This window comes from Mirounga angustirostris, unplaced genomic scaffold (assembly GCF_029215605.1).
Source record: "Mirounga angustirostris isolate CCGP_5_RB_7025 unplaced genomic scaffold, mMirAng1.0.hap1 SCAF_14, whole genome shotgun sequence".
NCBI lineage: Eukaryota > Metazoa > Chordata > Mammalia > Carnivora > Phocidae > Mirounga > Mirounga angustirostris.
The window spans coordinates 81,338,071-81,363,963 of NW_026991722.1; the positions used below are offsets into that span (position 1 = coordinate 81,338,071).

The 25,893-nt window shown below is 46.4% G+C and overlaps 2 protein-coding genes across 4 annotated transcripts in view; both read left to right on the forward strand.

Annotated features, from left to right (window-relative positions):
* Positions 1-8,126, forward strand: part of SUDS3 (SDS3 homolog, SIN3A corepressor complex component) — a 160,625-nt gene extending 152,499 nt beyond the window's left edge. The window contains exons 14-15 of one of the 3 annotated variants that reach the window (XR_010407426.1): positions 871-1,350; positions 8,074-8,126. Coding sequence is in view for 1 of the 3 variants with exons in the window: in XM_064578469.1 (XP_064434539.1) it covers positions 4,724-4,743 (20 nt within the window). In the remaining 2 variants the exon portion in view is untranslated. Of the gene's footprint in view, positions 1-870; positions 1,351-4,723; positions 6,128-8,073 lie in introns of those variants that run through there. The other 2 variants (XR_010407427.1, XM_064578469.1) reach the window with 2 other exon arrangements.
* Positions 8,127-9,391: 1,265 nt separating this feature from the next.
* The window catches only part of SRRM4 (serine/arginine repetitive matrix 4), a 442,185-nt gene continuing 425,683 nt past the window's right edge, over positions 9,392-25,893 (forward strand). Inside the window, exon 1 of the mRNA XM_064577691.1 lies at positions 9,392-9,481. Within this exon, the coding sequence (XP_064433761.1) occupies positions 9,392-9,481 (90 nt within the window). The remainder of the gene's footprint in view (positions 9,482-25,893) is intronic.

The window sequence follows — 25,893 nt, forward strand, 5'->3', positions numbered from 1 at the left end:
AGTTTTTTATCACTGTGCCCTTTGGAGAGCCAGTGACAGCTAGATTCTCCTGCTTTTCTAGTCCAAGATTGAAAAGCTCTGACTTGAGGCAGGGGAAGGAAGTATGTTTATAAGTTAATTAAGGAAAATTCAGTCTACAAAATCACGAGTCCATTTTTGGAACTATTTCCGATCGGGGCGAGCCTTTGACCCACTCAAATTAATTAACATTGCAGAACATGAAGTAATTGCTGTTGTTCCTCAAAATTGGGGGCAGGAAAATACTCAGGGGCCTGTATGCACACCAACCCTGACTCCTGAGGCTAAGGATCAGAACTCCAGAGCCTCAGCAAGAAGACACAATGGAGAAATTCTGCAGTTCATCTGCTCCTTCCACTCCTGTGTGTTTACAGTGCGTTCTGTTCCACGATTAGCCAGGCAAGTGCCAGCCCTGTCTGAATTGGGGGGCGTGAAGTCTACAGCTAAGTAAGAGATCTGTCCTGAATTTTATAAATAGGATTTCTAGTTTGAAATGCAGGCTGATATTGGAATGTTTTATTAGGAAACAAATTCAGAGGACGTCAGACCGATACATGGTCATCGTATTTTATTCCAAGTGGCTCTGATGTTTATGTGGAAACCATCTGGTAGACCCTACTTGCAAATCCTGCTGCTCTTTGTTAGGACTCAGTGGCTGCAAGAAGGGGCAGTCAGTCCATGCAAGCCATTTCACAAACAGAATTCGGGGGTCTTTGTTACTGAATATTTATCATCTGAGCCCATGACGTGATGAAGTCGTGTGGAAAAGCAAAAGTTTGTCATTAAAATGTTTTTCATTAATTATGCAACTTTAGTTATTGAAGCTTTTACCGATTCCATTATGTGCCCTAGCTTGAATCCTTTCCTGCCGTGTCAACTTCCTTGTGGTTCAGTCTCTCCGAAGGACACCCTGAATTGTGAACGCCCATCACATGTCCTCGAATGGATTGCTGGTTCTTAACAACCAAGATATCCTGTCAAAGAGAATCAGTCTCTCACCAACTGTCTGACCTTGGTGCATATGCAGAGTGATCCAACAGCAATTGGTCGATTGAAAATCTTGCCCAAGATGCAGGATTCCAGGAAGCTGATGAAAGTGGTGTGGAAACCTGCTTAAAGAACAGAAAAATCACAGACAATCCAAGAGAATCAGGTGTCCTTAGTACAATATTCAGCTGGACATCACAGGGTCAGCCACACCGGCTGTTATGGTCACTGCTCTGGTTGATTGGTGCCTGTATCATGCTGGTTATTCAATATTTTGAATATCGCATCAACGCAAAAAGAGTTAACAGTTGAAGAAAAAAAATGACAAGGAAAGTGACACACACGGTGAGCACTTCAAAAGAGAAAGATTTAAATATCAAAAGATTCTAGCGGGCCTTAGGAAAAATTGGTGAAGCCCTTGAATATTTTTTAAATGACCTCTTTGCTATCATGCTGTGAAAACCAAACCTGAAGTGAAGGATTTTGTCACAAAAATTACACCAAAAAAAATTTCACTACTTAATTCATTTTTCGTTCTTCATAAGAATTTATGCATAGTTGAAATGGTAACCTGAATTTTGTTATGATGATAAGCTCAGTTTCATTTTTCAAGATGAAGTTCCAGTCAGACCCCTTTTCTCCCCCATGATTTGCTTGAAAATTTGGGCTCAGTATTAACTGAGTCATTCTAAATGTCTTCTACTGGGATTGATTTTCCTCTAGGGGAGGCAGGGATGGGGGAGTCCCTCCTGCCTTTTCTCACGGACCTGCAGTCTTCCCTTCTACTTCTTGCCATGACTGCTCCATTTCCCTGCTTGTCGTCATATCTGTGTTTCCTGCTCGCTCATGGTGTACCTGCTGAGTTAGCCATGTTTTGTACCATGCGTCTTCCCTCCCCAGCCATAGGTTATTAGACCAGTGGTAGCCCATGACACAGGGGCAGCTATTCCATAACCTGGCCAAGGGCCTAGACTTTATAAAAAGGACATGAGCTGCACTAATCACATTCACTCTCAGGAGTCTCTAAGGAATACAGTCAGATTTAGTAGGATACCATGATGACCTGATAGTAAATCGACACAACATAGAGGTCATGATGGGCCAAATGCAAGCTTTGGGAGCAAGAGCAAGTAATTCAGTGGGACCAAGGTGATAACTCAGGCTCCAGAGTCCTTACCCAAAGCTCTTCTACCATGTCATCTACAGTGGGTAGCTGTTCATCCTTCTCCTGGTGACAGCATCCCAGATATTCTCAGTCCATACAATTTGGGTGGAACCGATCCTATCAGATCTAGAGTCATCATGTGATCCAGGCCCGGCCAGTCAGCTCATTGTGTGCCCTTGGCCATAAGGAATGGTTAAGGAATTGGGCATATTGCTCAACTCGGGCCAGTAACAGTCAGGAGAAGGACCTTTGTTTCAAGAATTAGGGAAAGCGAACCCAGCAGGATGTGCACCTACAGCTGCTTGCAGCCATTGCAACCCATGAAGCAACCCACAGAAGATCAGGACCAAGAGGTGGAGAGAAGATAGGGCCTGCCGACGATGTTTGAGTTGTTGGATCCTGCCATGCCCGAAACTGGCAAGACTCCCTCAGACTCCCAGCCAGCATTGCTCCTGTTGGCTAAGCTAGTTCAAATCGGGTTTTATGTCACTCGTTACCAAAAAAGCCATAACTGACACAACATGCTTATTTGATTAGGATGACAATAATCTCTCTTAACCATTTCGAGGTGCTTTTCCAGCTCTCACCTCATCGGATTCTTTCAACAACCTTGTGATGCACAGGGCAGTGGTCTTGATGAAGGTTGCTGCCAGGTCTAGGGAGCTACAGCAGTGTTTTTTTTATCAAGCACTTGGAAAGCATAGGGAGTGAAGATTGCCTTCTGAGAGTTACACCATGAAGTCAATACATTATAGATCAAAGCAGAGCAATGCAAAGTTACCTTAAAGAGACAGGATGGCGAGGTCTGCAAGACCGGTTTTGTCATGTGATGGAACTTATTAACATATTTAAAGAAAGGCTGTATCCATCATATCTACCACAGAAGCCTGGAGGACAGAGAGTTGTAAATGCCAACCTTGACTGCAGCCACTACAGCTTGTTTCAGTGAAGAGGGAGTCTTGATCTTTGACTATTTCTTGTTCCATCGGCAAGGCTTGTTGTAGAGAACTGCTTTCAATACAAGCCATGGAAAAGCAGATTGATAACTATGGTCATTTAGAGGTGCTGAGGCTTTCTTGCCATCCTCCCATTAAGAGGCAGGGTCTCTTTCCCTTCCCCCTGAATCCAGGCTCACCCTGTGACTTATCTCAAAAAAACAGAATGAAATAGAAGTGGGGCTGTGTCATTTCCAAGGCTCAGCTGTTAAAGATCTGAAACTTCTACTCGTGCATACCTGGAAGATTCCCTTTTGGAATCCAGCTGCCATGCTGTGAGAAACCCAAGTCTATGGAGAAAGGTTGAGCTGTCAGCCAACTGCCAGTCATGCAAGTGAGCTGCTCTGAGCATTCTTCCCACCTGAGCCTCCAGGTGATTGCAGTTCCAGTCAACCCCAAATGGGGCAGAATCACCACCCCACTAAGCCCGGTCAACTCACAGAATCATGAGAGGTGATAAATGGTGGATTTTTTTAAGCCGCTAAGTTTTAGGGTGATTTGGAATAGTGCAACAGATAACTGAAACAGTAATGGCTTAAGCAATAAAGGCATTTAATGGACTTTTCTAATGGAAATTCTGGATGTAGGAAGTTTCAGTTCTGGAGCAGTAGGTCAACAATGTTATCAGTGATCCCATGCTCCTTCTTCCTTTCTATTCTATAATTCTTAGCAAATTGGCTTTTCATCTTCCTCATGGTTGCAAAATGGCTGCTGCAGCTCCAAGTATCACATCAAGTATCACATCCACGTTTAAAGCAAAAAGAAAGGGAAAGAGTTAGTACCTCTGAGTTCTTCTCTTGCCTCTGTACCTTTGCCAAGAAGCCAGATATCTTCCCAGAAGCCTCTTAGATGACTTACCATTATGTCTCATCGGCCAGAGATGACTAACTGTAGTTCCAAGGAGAGTGAATGTCTGCTTATCTAATCTCTATAGTGTGAAGCAGCCATGAGAAAGGAGGTTGATAGTGGCCTTTTGGCAGCAACCAAAAATCTCTACCACAAGATGGATGCAGATATTTTTGCTAGTTGACTTGTGATAGTTACGATTCCATCTGGAAAAAAAAAAAAAAATGCTTGTTCCCAGCCATTTCAGTCTGTTGCCACTAACATTAAATGAATGCATCCATCTTTCCTTGTCCCAATTTTACACATCAAGAAACCACATTATTATTAATTTCCTCATGCTGGTCTTCTTACCAGGAGAGAAAGCACTGGTTGTATAGATTTTCTGAACCAATCTCTGCAGTAGTAATCTCTCTTTGCAAATAAAGAAATTGTCATCTGGTTTATACATCAGTCTCAAAGTGTGGCTAATGTGAGTCTAACTCTGAGGGATGATACCTCTCTCAGTGTGTTGCGAGAGCCAGGTTTCCATTGTTTGTAAGGATCTGGGTGCAGTCACTTAACCTTCATGCTATCATATGAATCTCTTTGGGAGACAGATTGCTGGTTCTTTCTTCTGGTGGAGACACAACAGACGGCTGAGCAAAGACATCTGGAATTACTACAGACATGATATTGAATATGGCTGACTGGCCATTTGTTCTGCTCCCTGCAGGAATACAGAAACCCTGGTGACTTCAGGCTGATGGAGATGTTGAGCACACCACCCAGGTTTTATGATTCTATCATGAGTTAAAACAATGTGTCTCATTAACCTCAAAAGGTCAGTGTAATGATTAAGAGCATCATAAAAGCTCAGGTGTGTCTGTTGGCTCTACCACATACTGACCAGATGACCTTGGGCAGATGTTTTCCCCTCTTTGAGCCTCAGTTTCTTCATCTGTAAAATGGAGACAATATTCAGGCTTCTACCTTGTAAGGCTGCCATAAGAATTGACAGGTGTGATTTATGCATAGTGCTTGGCACAGTATCTGGCTGGACGTACTCACTGAACAATATCTCTGTAGACCTTATATCTGAACTGGAGGTTAGAAAACCTGGTTACCCACACCTGTGCTGCCTGCATCCTTAAAGTCCTTTTCCATGTACCCAGAAATGGTTCAGGGAGTGACTGGTGCCCAAACCACCATCGTAGCATTGAGAGGGATAAAGAGAAGAAATGCAAGATGTGCTCCCTAGGCTCAGAGAAGTTCTGACGTGGCTGGAAAGGCAATATATAAAAACACGAAATGGTTAAGGAACCATAAGCAGCATATCAGGATGAGGGGGTAGCCCCGAGTGCAGTAAGGGCTGAGTGTGTCCTGTGTGTCCTGTCCTGGTGTAGTGGGAATAGCAGTGGACTTGGAGTCAGACAGCCCTCCCTGGACACTCTCCACCCCAGGCTGTTTTAGAGACCCCCCACTGCCCTGGGATACCAGCTGTGCTCACCACTGAAATGTAATTGTTCATTTGTCAGTCTCTCCTATTAAATTGGGAGCGATGGAGGGCAGTCATTCATTTATTAATTAATTGAGCAAATATTTACTGGGTATCTGCTCTGTACCAAGTACTGTTCCAGGAAATGAGAACAAGACAGCCATTGCCTTTATCCTTGAAAACCTCATGGAAAGTTACATGAGAGACAACGATACGTAGCTATATACAGTGTTGGGTGGTGGTAAGCGCTGGGAAAAAATATAAAGCAGGATAAGGGGTGTTGTAGATATAGAGGTGTGCCACCCATGTCTTCCATTGAGGAAGGACTTGCTGTCCAGCTGTGGGGAGGGTGGTCAGCACATGGCCCCCACTTGTTCCTCCTCAGGGTTTGCTTGAGCTGCAGAGAGCCACCTTGCCCAAGCTTACATCTTTCCCAGGGCACCCTGCATCCAGTGCGTATGTGAGGGTGGATACCAGAGCCTGGCCATTTCAGCCCGACTCCAGACTCGCTGGTGGGCAATACGTGCTTGCGGAGCTTGTCTCCAGGGTGGATGAAGCTATGTTGAACTGATGTCATCGTGTATCTTCTGTCTTTTGTCCACACTTGCTTCCCCTCTACACGCCACACTTCATCTCTGTGTTGGCTTTAGGAAAATCCAACATGCGACAAGGTGATGGAGCATCATGGCACAGAGGGGCTTGCGGATTTGGATAAGGTGGTTGGGGAAGTCGTGTCTGAGAAGGCGACATTTGAGCAGAGGCCAGGAAGTGAGGGGTCAGCTATGGAAGGATCTGGAGGAACAGTGTTCCAGGCAGAAAGATGAGCAAGTACAGAAGCCCTGAGATGGGAACGTAACGTACTTGGCATGTTTGAGCATCATGGGCGAGGCAGGCTTGTGGGCTGAACCGCAGGGCTCAGGACGACCATTGGAAATGCAGACAGAGAGGCAGGCAGTAAGCAGTCCCATGTGCAGGGACAGCTCTCCGGTGAATCCCTACCGCCAGCACATAGCAGCCGCTGAACGTCCATCGAACCCAACTGGCTTGTTATTCCAGCTCCTCTCCTCTCTCCACGTGTGAGCTTGGACACGTAGTTACCTCACCTTTCAGTGCCTCAGTTTCCCTGCCGGTAATCGGTGGCAGAGGTGGGACCCTTGTGCTCTGGTTTAGAGCTTTTGTTACCGTGCCATTTTCTCTTGTAATCCCCTCTTCCGCTCCTCTCTTCCTCCAGGGACTTGGAGGCCACCTGGCCCCACCTCCAGCTTCTCAGCAGACGGTTCCCACTAGAAGGGCGGTTATTCTTGGCAGCTCATCCCCAGACTACAGAACCCCTGAGCCGAGAAGCAGCCACACCAGGGTGGTGGATGGGGGAGGTGGCAGAGTCGAGAGAGAGAGAGAGGGGGAGAGAGGGAGAGAGAGAGAGAGAGAGAGAGAGAGTTCTCTCCTCTGATAATAAATAAACCCGATTAAGGTATCCCCACACCTGTGGGGCAGGATGCTCCTTGGCTGGGCCTTATTGCTTTGATAAAACCCGCAATATCTGAAAATTGTCTCCAGCACCCGAGAACTCCCATTTTATGACTTGCACATGCCTGGGATAAATTGCTTTTGCTGCTTCGTTATATATAATTCAGGTCCTTATGGATGCTGGTGGGATGCATCGCGCTCTCCTGTAATGATTTATTCATTTGGGGGAAGCAGAGTGCACCTACTGGGTTCTGCCCAGCCTGTCTTGACAGCTCGAAGGGTTGGCGCTTCAGGCACATGTTGGATTCAACTTGAGAGAGAGGAGCTGGTGTGGGCTGTTTAGCTTTCCTAGAAAGCAGACCTGGCTGGGTAAGGACCACTTGTCAGTGTGACGCTTCCTCTAAGGCAGTTGCTGGCTGAGCTAGGGGCTTTGTGGGGGTGATTTCAAGCATCCTTACCACCACCTTGGGGATGTAGGGTGCTTTACAGATGAGGAAATGAGGTCAGAGAAGTTATGCAACTTGCCCAAGGTCACCTGGCCAAGCCCCGAAGGGCTTTTCATGGCAGATGGGTCAGCCTTCATTTTGCCCATCTGCACCTGAGTCAGGTGCTTAACACACAGGGATTCACATCCTCTGCAGCACCCACCTGTGAGACACAAGTGATTAGTTCCCCATTTTACAGACGGGGAACGGACTGACTAGGTTTACCCTCTAGAAATTGAATGTCTGGGATTTTAACGTAGGTCAGCAGTCATTCATTCATTCCTGTATTCATTCATTCATTCACTCATTCCTGTATTCATTCATTTATTCATTCACCCCTCTGTGCCTCATTTGTCAACTGGGGAGAATGTTAGTTCTTACCTTGTGGGGTCATTTTAAGGATTAAATGACGGATGAGCAAAATGAGTTATCACACGTAAAGCACAGAGAACAAGGTTTGGCCCACAGACAAACGTGCAGTCAATTTTAGCTTCAATGGTAACTATCTTATCACTCACTTATTCTTTCATTCCACAGATATTTTTAAGTAGCCCACTGAGTGCAGGAACTCTCCTAGGTGCCCTGCACTCACGAGCTTGTTTTCAATCTCAGCACTACCCCACCCTCTTTTCACAGATCGGGAAACAGCTCAGGGCGATGAACAAATTGATGGTCGTCCCCAAGTTGGAGGTGAGTGAGTTTTATTTTCCAAAGCATTCATTCATTTGTGCATTGGACGGGGGTTAAGCACTTCATATGTTTCTGTTGACTTATGAGCATGAATGAATACAAGGGTGGAGAAGCTTGGTTCCTGTCCTCAAAATACTTACAATCTTTTGTGTGGGATACAGGCAAGCAGGCAGGAAATGACTTTATTTTATAAATTCTAAGATGCACATTTCCCCCCATATTAACCTCTCTGAGATCTGGATGGAACTTATAATCGACAGTGTAAAATCACCATTGACCAGCAGCAGTCAGAGTGAGGTGAGCCTTGCCTGGAGTGGGGCTTTATCTTTTAAGAATTCTTATATCTCTAATGTTCTTAATGGCATAGAGGATGACGTCTTGTATGAAACCCTGGACACTGGCACCCATCATTTAAAAAATGATTTAGAGGCCCTGGGCTTTGTAGTGAAGACATTTTTTGGAATACCTTAGCCAATATATTGGCTTCAGTTTTTTTAAGTATGCGTCAGCATGATATGTGATAAAACATTGATGTCTAAATAAGTCTAAAAGCACTTTTTAAATAAGTAGAAATAAACATTCTCAGTGATAAGAAAGCACTGTGACTCCTAGGCATACACTCAAGAGAAATGAGAACTATGTCTGCATAGAAACATGTACACAAATACTTAGAGCAACATTATTCTCAATCGCCAAAAGGCAGAAACAACCCAAATGTCTATCCACTGATGTATGGATAAATAAAGTGTGCTCTCTCCCTACAATGGAATATTATTTCACCCATAAAAAGGAATAAAGTACTGCTATATACTACAATGTGGGTGTTATGCTAAGTGAGAGAAGCCAGACACCTAAGCTCACATATTATACGATTTCTCTCACATCAAAAAATCCAGAATAGAGAAATCTTGTGGAGACAGAAAGTATATGAATGGTTGCTTATGACCAGGTAGGGGTGAAGGAGTAGGGGCAATGGGGTGCTAGCTAACGGGTACAGGGTTTCCTTTAGAGGTGATGAAAACCATCTAAAATGGACTGTGGATGGTTGCACAAGTCTGTGACTATACGAAAATGCATTGAATTGTACACTTTCAGTGGGCAACTTGTATGGTATGTGAATTCTATCTTAGTAAAGCTGCTAATTTAAAAAAGGGAAAAGCATTGTGCCAGAGTCTTTCTGAGGGTTGCACACAATATGGCGGTAGCTTAGATTTGAAGAAACTTGGTATAATGTAGTGTGGTCAGTATTATGTCAGGGGTAAAGATGTGGCTGTGGAGGTGCACCCGGGCCCAGCCGGAGGAGCAGGGAAGGCCTCCTGGAGGTGGTGATGGTGGCAAGGCCAGCGCCGAGCCTGTGAGTGAGGATAACTAGGGGAGTGGAGTGGGAGTGATCTGGGCAGAGGAAGCAGCACATGCAAAGGCTAGGAGGTGAGACTCTGTCCTTTACTTCAGGGACATGACCTCTTCCCAGCGCAGATGGCTGCCCGTGGGGCTGGGAGAGTCCCAAAGATGCATAAGTTGTGGTCTGTGCTTTCCAGGAGCTTGTGTTCCAGAAGTGAGGATAAAGCACACACACCCACTCTCCCAGGTCACCCTCAATCAATGGCGCATCCACGTGTTCAGGGAAGAGTAGAGAGAAGGTGGCTGGAGAGTCACTCCTGGCTGAGATTTTAAAAGCAGGAGGAGTTGTCAAAGGCAGACAGTATCTCCTGCTGGTGGGATAGTAAATGACACAGCCTTTCCAGAGGGCAGTTAATTTGGTAAGGGGCATACCTTTCCAGCCAGCTGTCTCACAACTAAGCATTTATCCTAAGGAAATGGTCATGCTGAGCCCCAGTTAGCTAGCTATGCACAAGGACGTTCTTAAACCCAGCTGGGTAACAAGGAGCAAAACACAGACTCAGTCTGGATTTTTGATGAGGGGCCCCTCGACTCAAGACACTCCAGCACCTTTGTCAGGTGGGATCCCAAGGCGGGCCAACACGCTGGTAAAAGACAGGCCTGGATGTCAGGCGCACCTGCATGGAAGCCAGGGCTGTATCCTGACCTTGGGCAAAGCTTCAGTTTCCTTGTGTGTAAAATGGGGATAATGATACTAGAACTTACTTCTAAGGTGAGGATGAAAGGCTCAAAAACATGAGAAGCACTTAGAACGGTGTGCAGTAATGAATTCTGGTGTTATCGATTATTATGTTATTATGGAGCTAATAAAACAGATGCACTTGAAGTCTATTAAATGACACTGGAAGATAGTTAAGATCAGTTATTAAGTGAAAACAAAAAGCAGTTGAGAAGGGACTCCATTTGTGTGTGTGTGTGCATGTGTGCATGTGCGTATAATTTATATATATGTATGTGTATATATGTATGTATGTATTTGTTTCTTGTTGCTTTTTAAAAGTTTCCCAGAATTTTTAAAGAGACATTGAAGACACATATCTAGCTGCAAGAAAGCAAAGTACCTCCCAGCCCATCATCCGGTGGCTCCTGGGAACTCTTTCTGGAGGCTTCCCCAAGCAGCAGGACTCCAACCTACAGTCCTTTTGCTGTGACACAGAAGGCAGTGCAGGCTGCTGGTCTAAAAATAGGCAGAAGGAGTCTAGTCTACCTCTGCAGCTCCATCTCTAATAGTTCTGAGGCAGTTCTGTGGTTGACAGAGATCAAATGTTGCTTAAAACCAGGCAGGGTTTTTTCCCCCCCAGCAGCTTGAGACTTCCCGGTTCAGCTGGCAGGGGTGGGGGAGCTAGAGCTCACCATTCTGGACCTCTTGCCAGACATTTCCAGTACTCTTGGGGAATCCTGTCCCTTGGGGCCATGGGTGCCACAGAGCCGCCCCTCGTTTGGCTGACAAGGAAGAGAGGGCTGCTCACAAGTCATGCGACAGAGCTGTCAGGGGCCCCAGGAGACCAGTTTCACTTCCAGAACACCCGTTGAGTTCATTCTCAGCCACCACCCTGAGCCACTGTATCAGTTTCTTCTTCGTGTGTGTGTGTGTGTGCATGTGTGGTTTATATATTTATTAGGGCTAAATTTTGGGCATTACTGAAATATTTCATGTGGATTTGTGGCTTGGAGAGAATAGAACGGAACTGGGAGTCAGGAGAATTGGATTCTGCTCATATTAGTTGAGGAACTTTTTTTTTTCTTTTTTAAAAAAAGACCTTTTTTTTTTAAGACCTTATTTATCCATTTGAGAGAGAGAGAACGAGAGAGAACGTGGCAGGGGGGAGAGGGAGAGAGAGTCCCAAGCAGACTCCGTGCTGAGCTTGATGCAGGGCTCGATCCCACGACCCTGAGATCATCACCTGAGCCGAAACCAACAGCCAGACACTTAACTGGTTGTGCCACCCAGGTGCTGCCCCTAAATGTCTTTTAAAATTGAGGTCTAACACATACATAATAGGGAGCATAGATCATAAGTGCACAGCTTGATGGATTTTACATTCCAACACATTTATATAACCACCACATAAATCAGGGTAGATAGCATTTCGCCCACCCCAGCTGGCTCTCTCATGCTATCTCCCAGTCACTATTACCCCAGGGGTGACTGCTCCCCAGCCCCTTTCTCTATAGGTTAATTCTGCCCATATTGACTTCCTGCAGATGAAATCCAACAGAATGTATGATTCTGTCTGGCTTCCCTACATTATGTTTGGGAGATTCATGTGTGTCCTTTTGGGTAGCACTGGGTCTTCCTTTTTCATCACTGTATAGTACTCCACCGTATAAACGTCCTGCATTTGTTCATGCATTCTTCTGTGGATGGGCATGTGGCTTGTTTCCCGTTTGTGGCTGTTATGGATAATGCTGCTATGGGTATTCCTATACACATCTTTTGGTGGACATGAGCCCTTATGTCTACCATCATTTCTTGAATTAACAACTGCAGGAGTCTCATTACTAATAACCCAGCTTCCACTCTTCCCCCTGTTTAATCTATGCTCCATAGAACAGTCAGAGTGATCGTAAGTAAGATTGTGTGACTCCACTACTTAAGCCTCCAAAGGCTTCCAGTGCACTTAGAACAACCCCCAGACTCTTTATTCTGGCCTGTAAAAATGCTACCGTATCTCGCTCCTATCTGCCATTCCTGATTTTTCTGGAACCACTCTTCCTCTCCCTGGGCTTCAGTCACCCTGGCCTTCTCTCTGTCCCTTGACTATGCCACGCCCGTTCCCTGCATGGTCCTTGCAACTGGATGTTCCCTTTTTCTGGAATTCCCTCCCTGAAGGCTTCCCCTAAGATTGATCCATTCTTCTCACTCACGTCTCCTCTTCCAAGAGGGCTTCCCTGACTGTCAGAAAGAGCCCCCATATCCATTTGTTCTTGGTAGTGTTTTCCATTCTTGACTCCCTCTCCATGAGGGCAGGGAACCTGTCCAAGTTGTTGACTAGCCTGGCACCTCTCATGTCATCCATCCATCCATCCTGGCGCCCCATCCATGACATTTGTTCTGTAAATGAATGAAGGCATCAGCCATGGACCCAGAGATCCTTTTTTAAAGGGAGGCGGTGTAGCTTAGTGTGGACAGCCTTGGAGCTTGGTGATCAGACTTCCTGAGTTTGAGGCAAGGTTTCACCTCTTACAAGATGTGTGATCCTAATGATCCCCACTTCCCCATGCCTCAGTTTCCCCATCAGACTGAGGGGAACATAGGTTGTCGCTTAGACCTGGGACCTAACAGCTGTCACTTACAGAACAACTGTTTTGCCATTTACAGGGCAGCTGTGCTATCCCTGTTTTATAGACATGGAGTGAAAACTTACTGAGTGCAGAAAATAAGGTCCAGAGACTGCTCAGATCACTCAGGTACCAAGTGGTAGCCCTGGGACTTGGGCCCAGGTATGGCTCTACTCCACAGCCCTCGCAGACTGCTCTGGAAAGCACGTGCAATGGGAGTGGCATTGCTCTGGTCAGGTTGGGTGGCACCCAGAGTGTTTATATAATAACAGAATTCTACCACCCTATCCATAGCTCTTGCAGATGTGTAAAACAGTTCTGCTTGGTTACTTCACATGGTTCTCACAGAGAGGACCTGGGAAACAGGACAAAGAGGGATTCCTTTACTTTGCAGGTGAGTGATCTGGGACCCTGGCACTCACCTTGAGTTGCTCTCTGGCCCCCAAGCCCACTGCTGTCACTGCTGCCAATAATGTTGATGACCTCAGATACTCTCTGGCTGGGCTAGCCAGTGGATAAGCATTTCCACATCTATTACCTGCTGGTCCCCCAGACTTTGGGCTTTGCATTCTTTAAATCTGTCCACTTAAAAACCAAAGCTCAAAACATAAAATGTTGACCCAACCCTAAGCAACAATATCAGTGAACTCATGGTTAGATATTCAGTCAACAAACATTATCGAACACCTGCTATGTACTAAGCACTATTTGGGGCATTGGGAGTACATCGGTACACCAAAAGAGAAAACCCCTGGGGCGCCTGGGTGGCTCAGTTGGTTAGGCGACTGCCTTCGGCTCAGGTCATGATCCTGGAGTCCCTGGATCAAGTCCCGCATCGGGCTCCCTGCTCAGCAGGGAGTCTGCTTCTCCCTCTGACCCTCCCCCCTCTCATGTGCTTGCTCTCTCTCATTCTCTCTCAAATAAATAAATAAAATCTTTAAAAAAAAAACCAAAACCAAAACCAAAACAAAAAAACCCCTGATCTCATAGTGGTAGGAGACACACAATGGATTAATAAATTTATACAGTGTCAGGTGGTGATATGTGATTTGAGGTAAAATAAAGCAGAGAAACATGATAGAGATCAACAAAGTAATATATATATATATATTCCTGATGCACATAAAATCAATACATAGCTATTAGAATAAAAATGCCCCCATTCATGTACCATCTAGATGTGCCTAATACCACCAGCTGTGTGCAAAATGCATACTGCCTTTCGGAAAACCTTCAAACAACCGCAGGAGGAAGACAGATCAGCTGAGACTGCCTCCTTTTTACTGAGCCAGACGCTGAGGCTGAGAGGTGCAGGGACCTGCCCAGGCTCCCACAGCCAGAACATGCTGGACTAAGTCCTCTGGTTCCATCTCTTTCCTCCATCATTTTCCAAATTGGATGCAGATTGTACCCTGAGAAAGACTTTGAACCTGCAACTCATCTCATTTCTCTCAGGGCCTGCACTACTCATCCATACCTGACCAGGTGCTCAGCCCCACCAGGCGTGGGCTGGGGGTGCCTCTAGCATCCCTGGAGAGCAGGAAGTGTTGTAGGTGATCGCCCTGTTGCTTTTGCCCCCCTGCCCAGGCTGAGTCGCTGCCAGAGATAAACCGGCCAATACTTCAGGTGGGGAGATAGCATCTCTCTAGCCATTTCTCCATAATAAGCTTCTAGTCATTGGAGGTGGCGCAGACCTTATCTCCTGCAAATGTGCCTACCTGCTTCCCAGCCCCTCCCACAGTTGTGTTCCCCGGGGGCCAAGATTCCACCCACCTGCTCAAGATTAAAAACAAAACAGGACCCCCCCCCCCCACTCTCTGAACAGGTATTTGTAATGTGCTGTGTGTTCAGAGATGTCGTCTTACTTGATGACAAAAGGTATTCTTCGGATGTGAGGTCCAGGGATGATCTTTATGCTCAGATTTCAGTTGGGAAATTCGAAGCTCAGAGAGGTCAAGTGACTTGCCTAAAGTTGTATAGCATAGGTGGAGAATGGGCTTGAATTAAGGTAGGCAGGATAAGCAGGGAACGAGAGTCCCAAGGGAGACTCAGGTATGCGTTTTGACTACTTTGCTAACCGTATTGCTCTTGAAAAAGCGACTTAATTTTTTTTGCACCTCTTGCATCACCCGTGACACGAGAATAGCAGGAGTTGCTACAACACAGGGTTATTGGGAAGTTTAAAAGAGCATATTCATATTGAAAGCATATTCAGCACAGACTTGGGCACATAGTAGCTGTTCAGTAAATGGGGTTGTTACTGTTACTCTTCCGTGGAGGGAAAAAAAACCCAATTTCCCTCTTAGTCTAGGAAATGCCTAAGGTAAATCTGGCAGGCAGGGTTATCAAAACAGGACATGCCACACGTTCACATCGTGGTGCTTAAAGGGTGGTCTGTGTACCAGCAGCATTACTGGGAGCTTCTTAGAAATGCAGTCCCAGGGCGCCTGGGTGGCTCAGCTGGTTAAGCGTCTGCCTTCGGCTCAGGTCATGATCTCAGGGTCCTGGGATGGAGCCCCGCATCGGGCTCACTGCTCATCGGGCAGTCTGCTTCTCCCTCTCCTCTGGGCTCCCGCTTTCTCTGTCTCTCTTTCTCAAATAAATAAATAAAATCTTAAAAAAAAAAAAAAAAAAGAAAGAAAGAAATGCAGTCCCAGGTCCTCCCCAGACCTGCTGAACCAGAACCTGCATTTTAACAAGATGCCCGGAGGGTCTGTGTGCACCTTACATGCACATCTAGATCCACAGGAGGTCTTCTCAACATGCCCTGTGCATCAGTGTCACCTTGGGGGAGTTTTAAAAAAATTGAGATGTGTGGGCCCCTCCCGCACAGATTTTGATCCATTGGTTTGGGCTAGAGTCTGGGTATCACTTTTTGGCTGGGGAGGGAGGGGTGAACTTTTTTTCTTATTCTTTCTTTCTTTTTTATTTTGGAGAGGGACCATGTTATTTTCTTTTTATTTTTCTACATTTTACAAGAGTTATGTACTGAGCATGTATTACTTACATGGTCAGAAAAACATGTTATTTGAAAATAAGGTAGTCATTCTGCCACTTTCTGTCAAATGGTACAAAAACTTACATATATTTGCCATATGACAAGATATTACTTGTATCATCTCAGTGGGAGGAATAGGAGTCTTTTTTTTCTTTTATTGAAGTATAATTAACGTACAGTGTTATATTAGTTTCAGGTGTACAATATAATGATTCAACAATTCTATACATTACTCAGTGTTCACCACGGTAAATGTAGGTACCATCTGTCACCAAATAATGTTATTACAATCTTACTGACTATATTCCCTGTGCTGTACTTTTCATCTCTGTGAGTTACTTATTTTGTACCTGGAAGTTTGAACCTCTTAATCCCCTTTGGGCATCATTATTTTATTTTATTTATTTTATATATTTTTTAAAGATTTTCTTTATTTATTTGAGAGGAGAGAGAGTGAGAGAGAGAGACAGAGAGAGAGCGTGAGCATGCGGAGATACAGAGGGGGAGGGAGAGAGAATCTGAAGCAGACTCCATGCTGAGCATGGAGCCCAATGTGGGACTCAATCCCACGACCTCAAGATCATGACCTGAGCTGAAACCAGGAGTCAGATGCTTAACTGACTGTGCCACCCAGGCATCCCATGGCATCATTATTTTAAAAAGATCTCTCAGTTGACTCTGATGCACAGCAAGAGTTGGGACTCCCGAGCGTGGTGGGGGCTGGAATTGGACAGAATCAAGTTTGGAACTGAGGCCTTTCCACTTCCTAGCTGTGTGGCCTTAGGCAAGTTGCTTAACTTCCCTGATTCTCAGTTTCTTCACTGTAACATGAGAGGAAGAATCCTCTCTCCTCTCTATCGGGTTTTTTATGAGGATGAAATTAACGCTGATCATGTACAATAGCCTGGCAACAAGGTATGACCAAATGTGAATGTGCTTACTCTCTTCTGGGATCCCCACTGTGCCAGCCCCAGCCATGGTACACTGTTATTGACATCAATATTAATATGATTAGTAGCAGTAATATTGTCTTCGAATATGAAGAGCTAGGAGCTCACTGGGGCATGGCAGGGAATATCCGTGGGTGGCTTGAGAAAGCAGCCCCAGCAAGGTCAGGGAGGTAACAGTCCTTGCTACCATTTTTAAAGTGCTAACCATGCACTGGTCACTGTGTAAGCATTTTAGAGAAGAATTTTTAAAAATTAAAGTTATACACATACTTAATTTAGATCAGTGTGTCCCAGTGGGAGAGGGGAGGTGAGTTTGCCCCAAGCAAACATTTGGAAGTGTCACCCTGGATCAGGGTGTTGGTAGTGGGGGTGGTACGTTTGCTATGGTACCTGGTAGGTGGGGGCCAGGGATGCTGATAAAACACCCCACAGTGCACAAAACACCTCCCAACACAAAGCATTATCTGGTCCCGCATGTCAGCGGTGCTGAGGTGGAGAAAACCTGGTTTAGAATCAAATAGTTTTGCAAAGTGTGCTGTGCAAAATAGCAGTCCCTCTGCCCCTTTCTCCCCTCTCCCTCCCCAGAAGCCACCGCCTTTGCCCTTTGGGTGGGTTATTTTGTTTACCTACAGGTCTCTAAAAAGCCTGCTGGTACTGTGCCTTTTTGCTGACTCCATTCCAGACTCTATCCCTTGGCTTCTCTCCACAGAAAGTGAAGACTTAGCTTTCTTTCCTTTCTGCGCCCCCATCTGCATCTGCCTTTAAATGTGACACCCTCCCCCTCCCCCAGATCCTTTGTAATTTCTGTTGGATCAATATTCAGTGTTTGTATTACCCTAAGTGTAAATGGGGTGCGTTGCTGACTCTGCAGCCAACTCAGATTACTTTCCCCTTTTGCAACACCTTTCCTTCTCTCTCAAGTTAATTGCCTCGTTTCCCCTCGGCTTTGTTATCTGTGTGCTTGCCCCACACTCAACCCCCAACTCTTTGCCTATTGTCTAAATCTCCTTTCAAGATATTCAGACCCATCAGGGAGGCGATCTCTCTGAAAGAGTCTCTCCTAGATCAGGCTGAGTGTTTCTGCAGGAATTGCTTTGTGGAGGACTCACCACAGCTCTGTGAGTGTACTATCATCATTTGACATCTGGGGAAAGTGGCTCCCAGAGAGGTCACCTGGGTGCCTAAGATCACTCAGCAGTATGTGGAGAAGCCAGGACTTGACCACAGGAGTGCGTGACCCCATGGCTCTGGGATTCCTCATGTCCCAGAAGATCACTCTGGGAGGAAGCCCTTTGAAATGCCTCCTGTAAGGGGACTGCATGCTGCCTCCATTCATTTCGACATCTGCAGCACTCCGCGCAAGGCCTGGCATGGGGCAGGACTCCGAGGACTGTTTGTCGAATGGATAAGTAAAGAATTTCTAGAGACAGTGGGAGGAGGGCCCAGTGCTCCTGGGCAGGGGATCAGAAGAGCTGGGGGGTTTGGTTGGGGAAGGGTAACCGTGGGCTATTCACTCAACCTGTCTAAGCCTCGGTCTCCCCATCTGGAAAATGGAGTTGAGAATACAGGCTTCACGGGGTGTTTGCAGGCAGCCAGAGGAAGCTGGTCAACTGCAGATGCTCAGGAACCTATAAGACACAACACAAATGATGCGTGGACACAGCAGTCACTATTTGGGGAGCAGATTTCTGCAAAATTTCCTCCCTCCCTCCCTCCCCTCCATTCCCTCTCCCCTCCCCTCCCTCCCCTCCCCTCCCCTCCCCCTTCCCTCCCTCCCTCCTTCCTTCCTTTCTTTCTTCCTTCCAAGTGAAACATGGCATAGTTAATTTAGAAGAAAGAAATGCCTTACAGCTGAGAAAAAGTCCAAGCTAGTTTTAATATGATAAAATATTTATATTAATGTGTCATAAAAATTGATTCACCCTTCTCTTGCCTGGTATCATTAACGGGTAGATATGTAACATCTTATTTTCTTGCCTTCCTTCTCTCTCTCTCTCTTCCAGCAGTGCACAGTTTCAAATGACTGTGAGGAAACCATTTTTCATGAAGAACAATAATAATGATAATAATAGGTATTTATTTAGTGCTATGTGCCTGTCACCACTGCAAGCCCTTATACGTTTCCACTCATCTGATTCTTACACAACCGTAGGAGGTGGGTACCCTCCTTACTCCCATTTGACAGAGGAGGGGACTGAGGCACACACCGGTCACTGGTTCAGACCTGTCCATTCTGACGTCAAAGCCCTTCTCTCTGTGTGGGCCACCCCAGCCTTCCAGGTCTCAAACAGAGGCAGTGTCCCTGGGCTTTTTACTGGGGAAAGCCCCTAATTCGGACAGTCCCCGACTTCCCATGGTTCCACTTAGGAGTTTTCAGCTTTACAATGGTGCAAAAGCGATACACATTCAGTTGAAACCATACTTTGCATTTTGAATTTGGCTGTTCTCCCAGGCTGGCGATATGTGGTACTCGACACTGTCGAGCTGCTGGGCTCCCCGGCAGCCACATGATCACGAGGGGAAACGACTGATGACACTTACAGCCATTCTGTCTCTCACTTTCAGTACAGCATTCAGTAAATTACATGACCTAGTCAACACTTGATTATGAAACAGGGTTTGTGTGGGACGATTTTGCCTGGCTATAGGCTAATGTCAGTGTTCTGAGCATGTGCAAGGTAGGCAAGGCTAACCTGTGGTGGTCAGTAGGTGAGGTGTGTTAAAGGCATTTCTGATTACTTTCAATTTACGATGGCTTCATCAGGATGTAATCCCATCATACCTCCAGGAAGATCTGTATTCAGAGTCTTTTCAGTTTGCGGTAAATAGATGTAGCCATCACTCTGGAATCCTGCAGGTCCGACTTTAGGTAATAATGTAGGGTTTCTAGGCAGGTGTGGGGCAAGGTTGGAATTCCACTCCTGGCAGGCGTTCAGGTCCTCGTAATGCAGCTCAGGCTCCCAGCAGTGGCAGAGAGAGGAGCCTCCCGAGGAGGGGGTGGGACCGCCGGTCCTGGTAAGCCAGTTTTGCATCTTAGGACCTCGGGGACTTTCTCACTCCTGACCTTCCCGCCCTGGCGTCTCCTCCTTTGCCCTGCAGGTCCGGCATCACTTGTGCCTAATGGTGATGTGTGCTGTGTCCCCAAGCTTTTCAGAGTCAGGCTCTGGTGGAGAAGAGCACGCGGTGGGGCTCCCGACCCAAAGCTGCAACAAGGGCCGGCACACCCCCAGACACACGGGGACACACACACACACAGACATACGCAGAGACACACACACACACACACAGACACACATACATTCATAGACCCACACCAAGACACACACAGACACGAACACACACACAGGCAGACATACATACCCGCCTCTGCCACTCTTCCATTCATTGTTTCTTTATTGCAACACCCCTAGTTTCCGGTCCCGGCACACAGTAGGCGTCCAGCAAGTGCCTACTGGATGAATAGTGCACAGATGATTCCGTTATTCTCTCCTTGCTCCGTTCCTGAGTATTTTGGTATCGGGTGTTTTGGTTGGCCTGGAGACACCTGGAGAGGAGAACTAGAAGTGAGTCTGCTCCTGCCTCATTCCTCACAATCCTCTGGTGTGTCCATTTCCACTTTCGGTGGTTTTTAGTATATTGCAAGCCATGGAATTCTTTGAGGATCTGATGAAGGTCACAGACCCACTTCTCCAGTGTGTAAGGCATCTGCACATGCGAATGATTTTCTGACTATAATTTCTGGGGCTCCTTCCGTCCCATTCATGAATCTCTGAGGAGTGCATAGGACCCCTGTGAAGGACCTTGGCATTACAAGGCTAGGGAGACCCGGGGGTCGGGGGGGAAGTACCTTGCCTGGGGTCCTGAATGACAGAGTTGGAACCAAGACCCAGGTGTCTGGGTCTCAGGCTTAGGGGACCCTCTCACTATCTTGTGCTGATGAATGAATACCATGTAATTAGTTGATACAATAAACAATTAAATCAGACATTCTTCTAGGTCTTCTTCATCCATCAAACCCTCAGCACTGGCAGCTCTGTCAGGCGCTCAAATGCCAGTGGTTTCTGGAAGTATGGCATTCTTCCTTGTACTTTGCTATTTTCCTGATGATTATAAATGGGACTGATTACAGCAGAGTTGTATTGGCTGTTCTGCTGAACGTCTGTCTGCCACATAACTGAGAAAGCTCATCCTCAAGCTTGCAAACTGGGATCAAGAGAGCACCCCAATAAAAACAATTTGTCCCAACTGTTGTGACCTGCCATGTTCTGGACTCTGGGACAGGGACGTGCGGTCAGCTCATTCTTCAGTGTTTCATTATGTCCCTTAATGGCTCTGCCACTTCCCCCAATTTCCCAAGCCAGAACCCAGGACATGACCTGACATATCCCTCTTCTCATTGCCCTCAGTCTGATCTCTCATCAAGACTTGTCCAATCTAGCCACTTCTGCCATCTTTGCTGCCACCACTTTTACCAGCCAGGCCACTATTTTTGTAGCCTGGGGAATGGCCACGACTACCCCTGGATGGGTAACCTGCTGAGATATTAGCTAGGGACTGCTTTTCTTTTCACCTTTGCCATCCTGTTTGAGCCAGAACTGTGGTGTGTTAGCCAGGTTAGGCAATGATTTGCTGCTGTAACAGAAAACCAGTGGGTTCCAAATGGAAACCTACTTTGCACTCATGCAAAAGTTGGCTGCAGTCTTGGTGACAATCTGGGGCCCCTGTCCTCCCAGTGGCTGTGAGCTTTGGAATCTTCCATATGGACCCAAGCAGACGTGCTTCCATGATTGCTGCAGGAGGAGAGTTGCTCAGCAGCTCCCATGTGCTTTCTCCAGGAGTGCTGGCTGTCCCTCCTGCTCACGTTTTACAGGCCACAGGCACTTGTAGGACCACATTTAAATCACAGGAGCAGAGGAACAATGAAAGAAGAGGAACTGGGAGTATCTGCGAGCAGCACTCCCATCCTTACCCCAGGGAGTGGGTGGCGGAAGGGGAGCTGATAATAAGGGCGATGGTGTATCACCTCTTGAATCCAAATTTGGATCTAGCCGTGAGACAGAAAGATTCAGGAAATCAACATCAGCCGGATCCAGTTCCCCTCCTGCCACCTTGGGGTGAGTTTGAAGAGGAAGAAGAGAGAATTTTATATAACGGTGCTCACTCCACCTTCTTGGGTTGAATCCTTGGGATAACACTCTAAGTACAGGGACCTAAGGGTCAAGGGACACCTGTGTCTTGGTTGTGCCTGCTGTTTCTTTGATAATCAGCAGCTTTGTTCTCTTCAGTGGCAAGAGAGCAAAGGTCAGGGGTGGCTGGGAGGAGTGCTGGGCGGGGTGGGGGAAGCTGGCTGAAAGCAGGGGGTTGTGTGTGGCCCTGGGAAAGGGGGATGGGAAAGGAGTCAGCCCAGGGGAGGGTGGAAGGAGGGGTGGAGTGAGGAGAGCTGGGCCCAGGGGGCTGTGACTTGTGCAGCAGAGGATGCACTGATGAGCTGAACAGCTGAGGACCAGAAGAGGCGGCAGGACCAAAGCCGAGTTCAAGGCCCAGAAGTGCCAAGTTACTTGAGAAATGGGTGCTGGGCAGAGGCAAATCGGATCAAATGGAGCAGCCTCTTCCCCACCAAGACCACCTGGGCTGCAGTGTGCGTGAGCTCCCTGGCATGTGGCAGGGAGGAGGAGGGCGAGGAGGCAGGGAGGAGAGAAGACACTCAAATTTCATAACCTGTAGGTTTATTCGGAAGGCCTGAGACTGTTTCCTGCATGAGGTTAAACAGAGGCCAGGTGTTAAACCGAACCAGGTTCTAGAAAATAAAGTTGTTCTCTCCTTGGACAACTGAGCCTGTTTGGGGAACCTCATTCATGTGACACCAGTGCCACTCAAAACTGTCATCTAGGTACTAGTGATAGTCAGAAAACTGTTACTGGTTCACAATGAGTAAGTCAAGAAATCAGGAGTGGTTTATAACTTTTATAACAGTTTGATATTGCTGTGACATGCAAGCGAATTTTCATTGTATTTTACAAAAGCATAGGTTTATGATGGATTGGGGGGAGAGTGGTTGTTCCCTGCAGATCATCTGCAAAGTACTGTTTGGGGTTCCTAAATGGCTTTTCTCATTCCATGCAGGTCCCCTCTAATCTGTTTCCCTCAGTGTGTTCTTCCTAGAATGCAAGCAGGATCCTGACATGCTTTTGTCTACAATCTTCCAGTGATTTTTGCAAGCTCTTTTGCATAAAGACCAGCTTCTTTACAAAGCCTGCAAGGCTATGCATTGTTGTGTCCCTGCTTGTCTCCCCAGCCTCCTCCTCTCTGCTCCCACATTCTTCTCTGCTTCCTGGCCACACTTCCTTTTACAGATCCTCATGAATACCAAGCTCCTTCTGACCTCAGGGCCTTTTCTTGTGCTATGTTCTCCACCTGGCATGCTTTTCCCTCCATCTTGGTGGAGTTGACTCCTATTCTGCCTTCAGATCACAGCTCAAGAATAATCACCTCCTCAGAGAGGCCTTCTCTACCCCTGGACTAGTTGAGGCCCTGCTTCTGTCCTTAGTAACACCACCTGTTTACTTGAATATACCTGTAACTTGTTCTTTGCCTGCCTTCCCATAGGTCTGTGAACTCCCAAGAGGGCAAAGAGCTCTCCTCCTTTGTTGACCACCCTATTCCACGGCCTAGCTCAGCTCCTGGTCCTCAATAAATACTTCTTGAATGAATGAGTGAATGAATGAATGAATGGATAAATGCAACTTCAGAACTTGTGGGAAAGGCATTTGAGATTGTGAAGTGTGTCCTTTGGGTGCTAGTCCTTTATTTCATAGAGCAGTTCCTATGCCTCCTTCCTCTGCCCAGAACCTGGCAGCCTGTCCTGAGCTCCTGCTGATAAATCATTTTATTGGCACAGCTGGACAGGAAAAGACAGAGTGAGTAATGGGAGTTGGGCACCGTGTCGTGGACAAAGGCCTGAGTTGACATGGTAACAACAGGCAGACCGATGTGGCCGGGCAGTAGTCTGGGCCCTGGACACATCTGAGAACAGGCCCTGGGCCATTTTTCCTCTGTGCTGGGGAGCGTGAAAAGGTCAGGGAAGGGAAGTGTGGAGGGGCTGTGGCCCCCTGCTTTTCCCTGTTGCAGGATGGGCTGGAAGCCCCACGTTTTGGGACATGAGAATGCCTTTTAATATACATATTTTGATGTATAAGATATATTTATGTACTATTAATTAAAATATTATTTTAAATTTTAGATTGTACCATATTTTTAAATTGCAAAAGTAATTCAGTGCTTTTAACAGGATCCATAATGGGTGGCTGTTTGTGTGTAGTGGTTAGACAGGGAGGCTTAGGAACCTGGCTGAGTTCAAAACCTGGCTCCATCCTCTCTCAGTTTGGGGAACACGGACAAGTCACTTAATCTCTGTGTGCTTTTGTTTCCTCATAGGCAAACTGAGGATAAAGATGGTACCTACTCAGGGTTTTAGTGAGGGTTGCATGAGACAATGCATGTCATGCACTTAGCATATAGTAAACAGTAATGTCTGGTTTTGTAAGAACAGCCAAACAATTGAGAAGTGAATAAAGAACAAGTCTGTATCTCCCAGGCCACTTTCCAGATGTAAATTCACCTGGCAGTGTCTCCCAGGTATTTAAACCTCTGCAAACATATATAGATAGGACTGGGACGAAGGCAAGGCAAGCCAGGTGTTGGGGCGCACAGGATAAGGATGTGCTCACTCTCAGGCCCCAGGCCTGCATTTTCATGGACCTGAGAATGAGCACATCCTCAAATGTCACACCCTAGTGCCTCACTTGCCTCACCCTGGCCAGGCCCTGACACAGGTAATGAGGACACTTCTGCTTCTGATGATGGCAGACAAGGTAATTTGGACCAGTTCCCCCACTAGGCAGACATATATAACTTATATATGTATAATATATATACATGCACACACATATACACATGTATGAACACACACACACACACTGCTTCGAGGCATTCCAGAGCTAAGATGTAGTAAAAATAGACCAGAATCTTGGGAGGCTAGAGGTCTGGGGAGATGACCAGTATCTGGCAATTCCAGGTGCGATGAGTAGCAAAGAGACTAAGTGGGAATTTCAGCAGCCTCATAGGGTCAGGGCACGAGGATTGGAATTCCGCGCTTATCCAGGGAAGAAGGCTTCGGTGAACCCTCCTTACTTTTGGTCGGAATCCCAAAGGGCTGAACCCTAGGGGTAAAGGTGAAATGGAAGTAGACAGGCTCTTGGAGGGACTAGTTCAACAGCTGCTCATCTCGGTCCTTGCATTTGTATTGAGGTGACCCCATACTGCTAGTTCCTATGGGGAACCAGAAGAAGCAAATATAAAATATCCCTGGAGAAAAATAACATCATCCTAAAGCCTCAGATTATTTCCACAAACAGGTTTACAAATGCAATGTCTGGCATGCAATAAAACCATAATCAGGCATATGAGGAGATGAGCAAAATAAATAACAACTAGCGGAAACAGCAAATGGAACAGACCCTCAGAACCTCCAAATATTGAAGTTATCAGACAGACTTGAGAATAACTCTGTTTACTATGCATGTGATGAGTCGGAAGAAAATACTGTGAATCAAGAATAGAGAAAAAAAAGGATGGTGAGTTGAGAAGAGAAGGAAAGTGAGAAGGTCTAACTGGAGTCCCAAGGACAGAAAAAGAGAATGTGGCAGAAGGAGATATTTGTAGAGATAGTGACTAAGATAGTGACTAAGACTTTCCCCCAAACTGATGAAAGGTATCAAGCCATTGTAAGATGCCCTACAGACCCTAAGCAGGATAAATATATATAAAAAAATCAATATCGAGGCACATTCTAGAAAATTTATAGGAAATTAAAGCACAGAGAAAATCTTTCCTTTCTTGACTTCAGGGTGGGCAAAAAATCCCCCCATCACCTCACACCATAGGGAGGGTTGGGGGTCACCTGTCATTGCTCACTATGCTGTGGCTGTCTTTTATAGACTGGGAGAGTTGGGGGATTGTGGGGTCAGGTTGTACTTCTCTCAGTGAGCCTCTGAGGTGGGTGTCTGACCTCAAAGTTCAGTGGCTCATTTTAAAACATGGAGGTTCTCAAGATCTCTTTGGTATCAGCTTTAATCC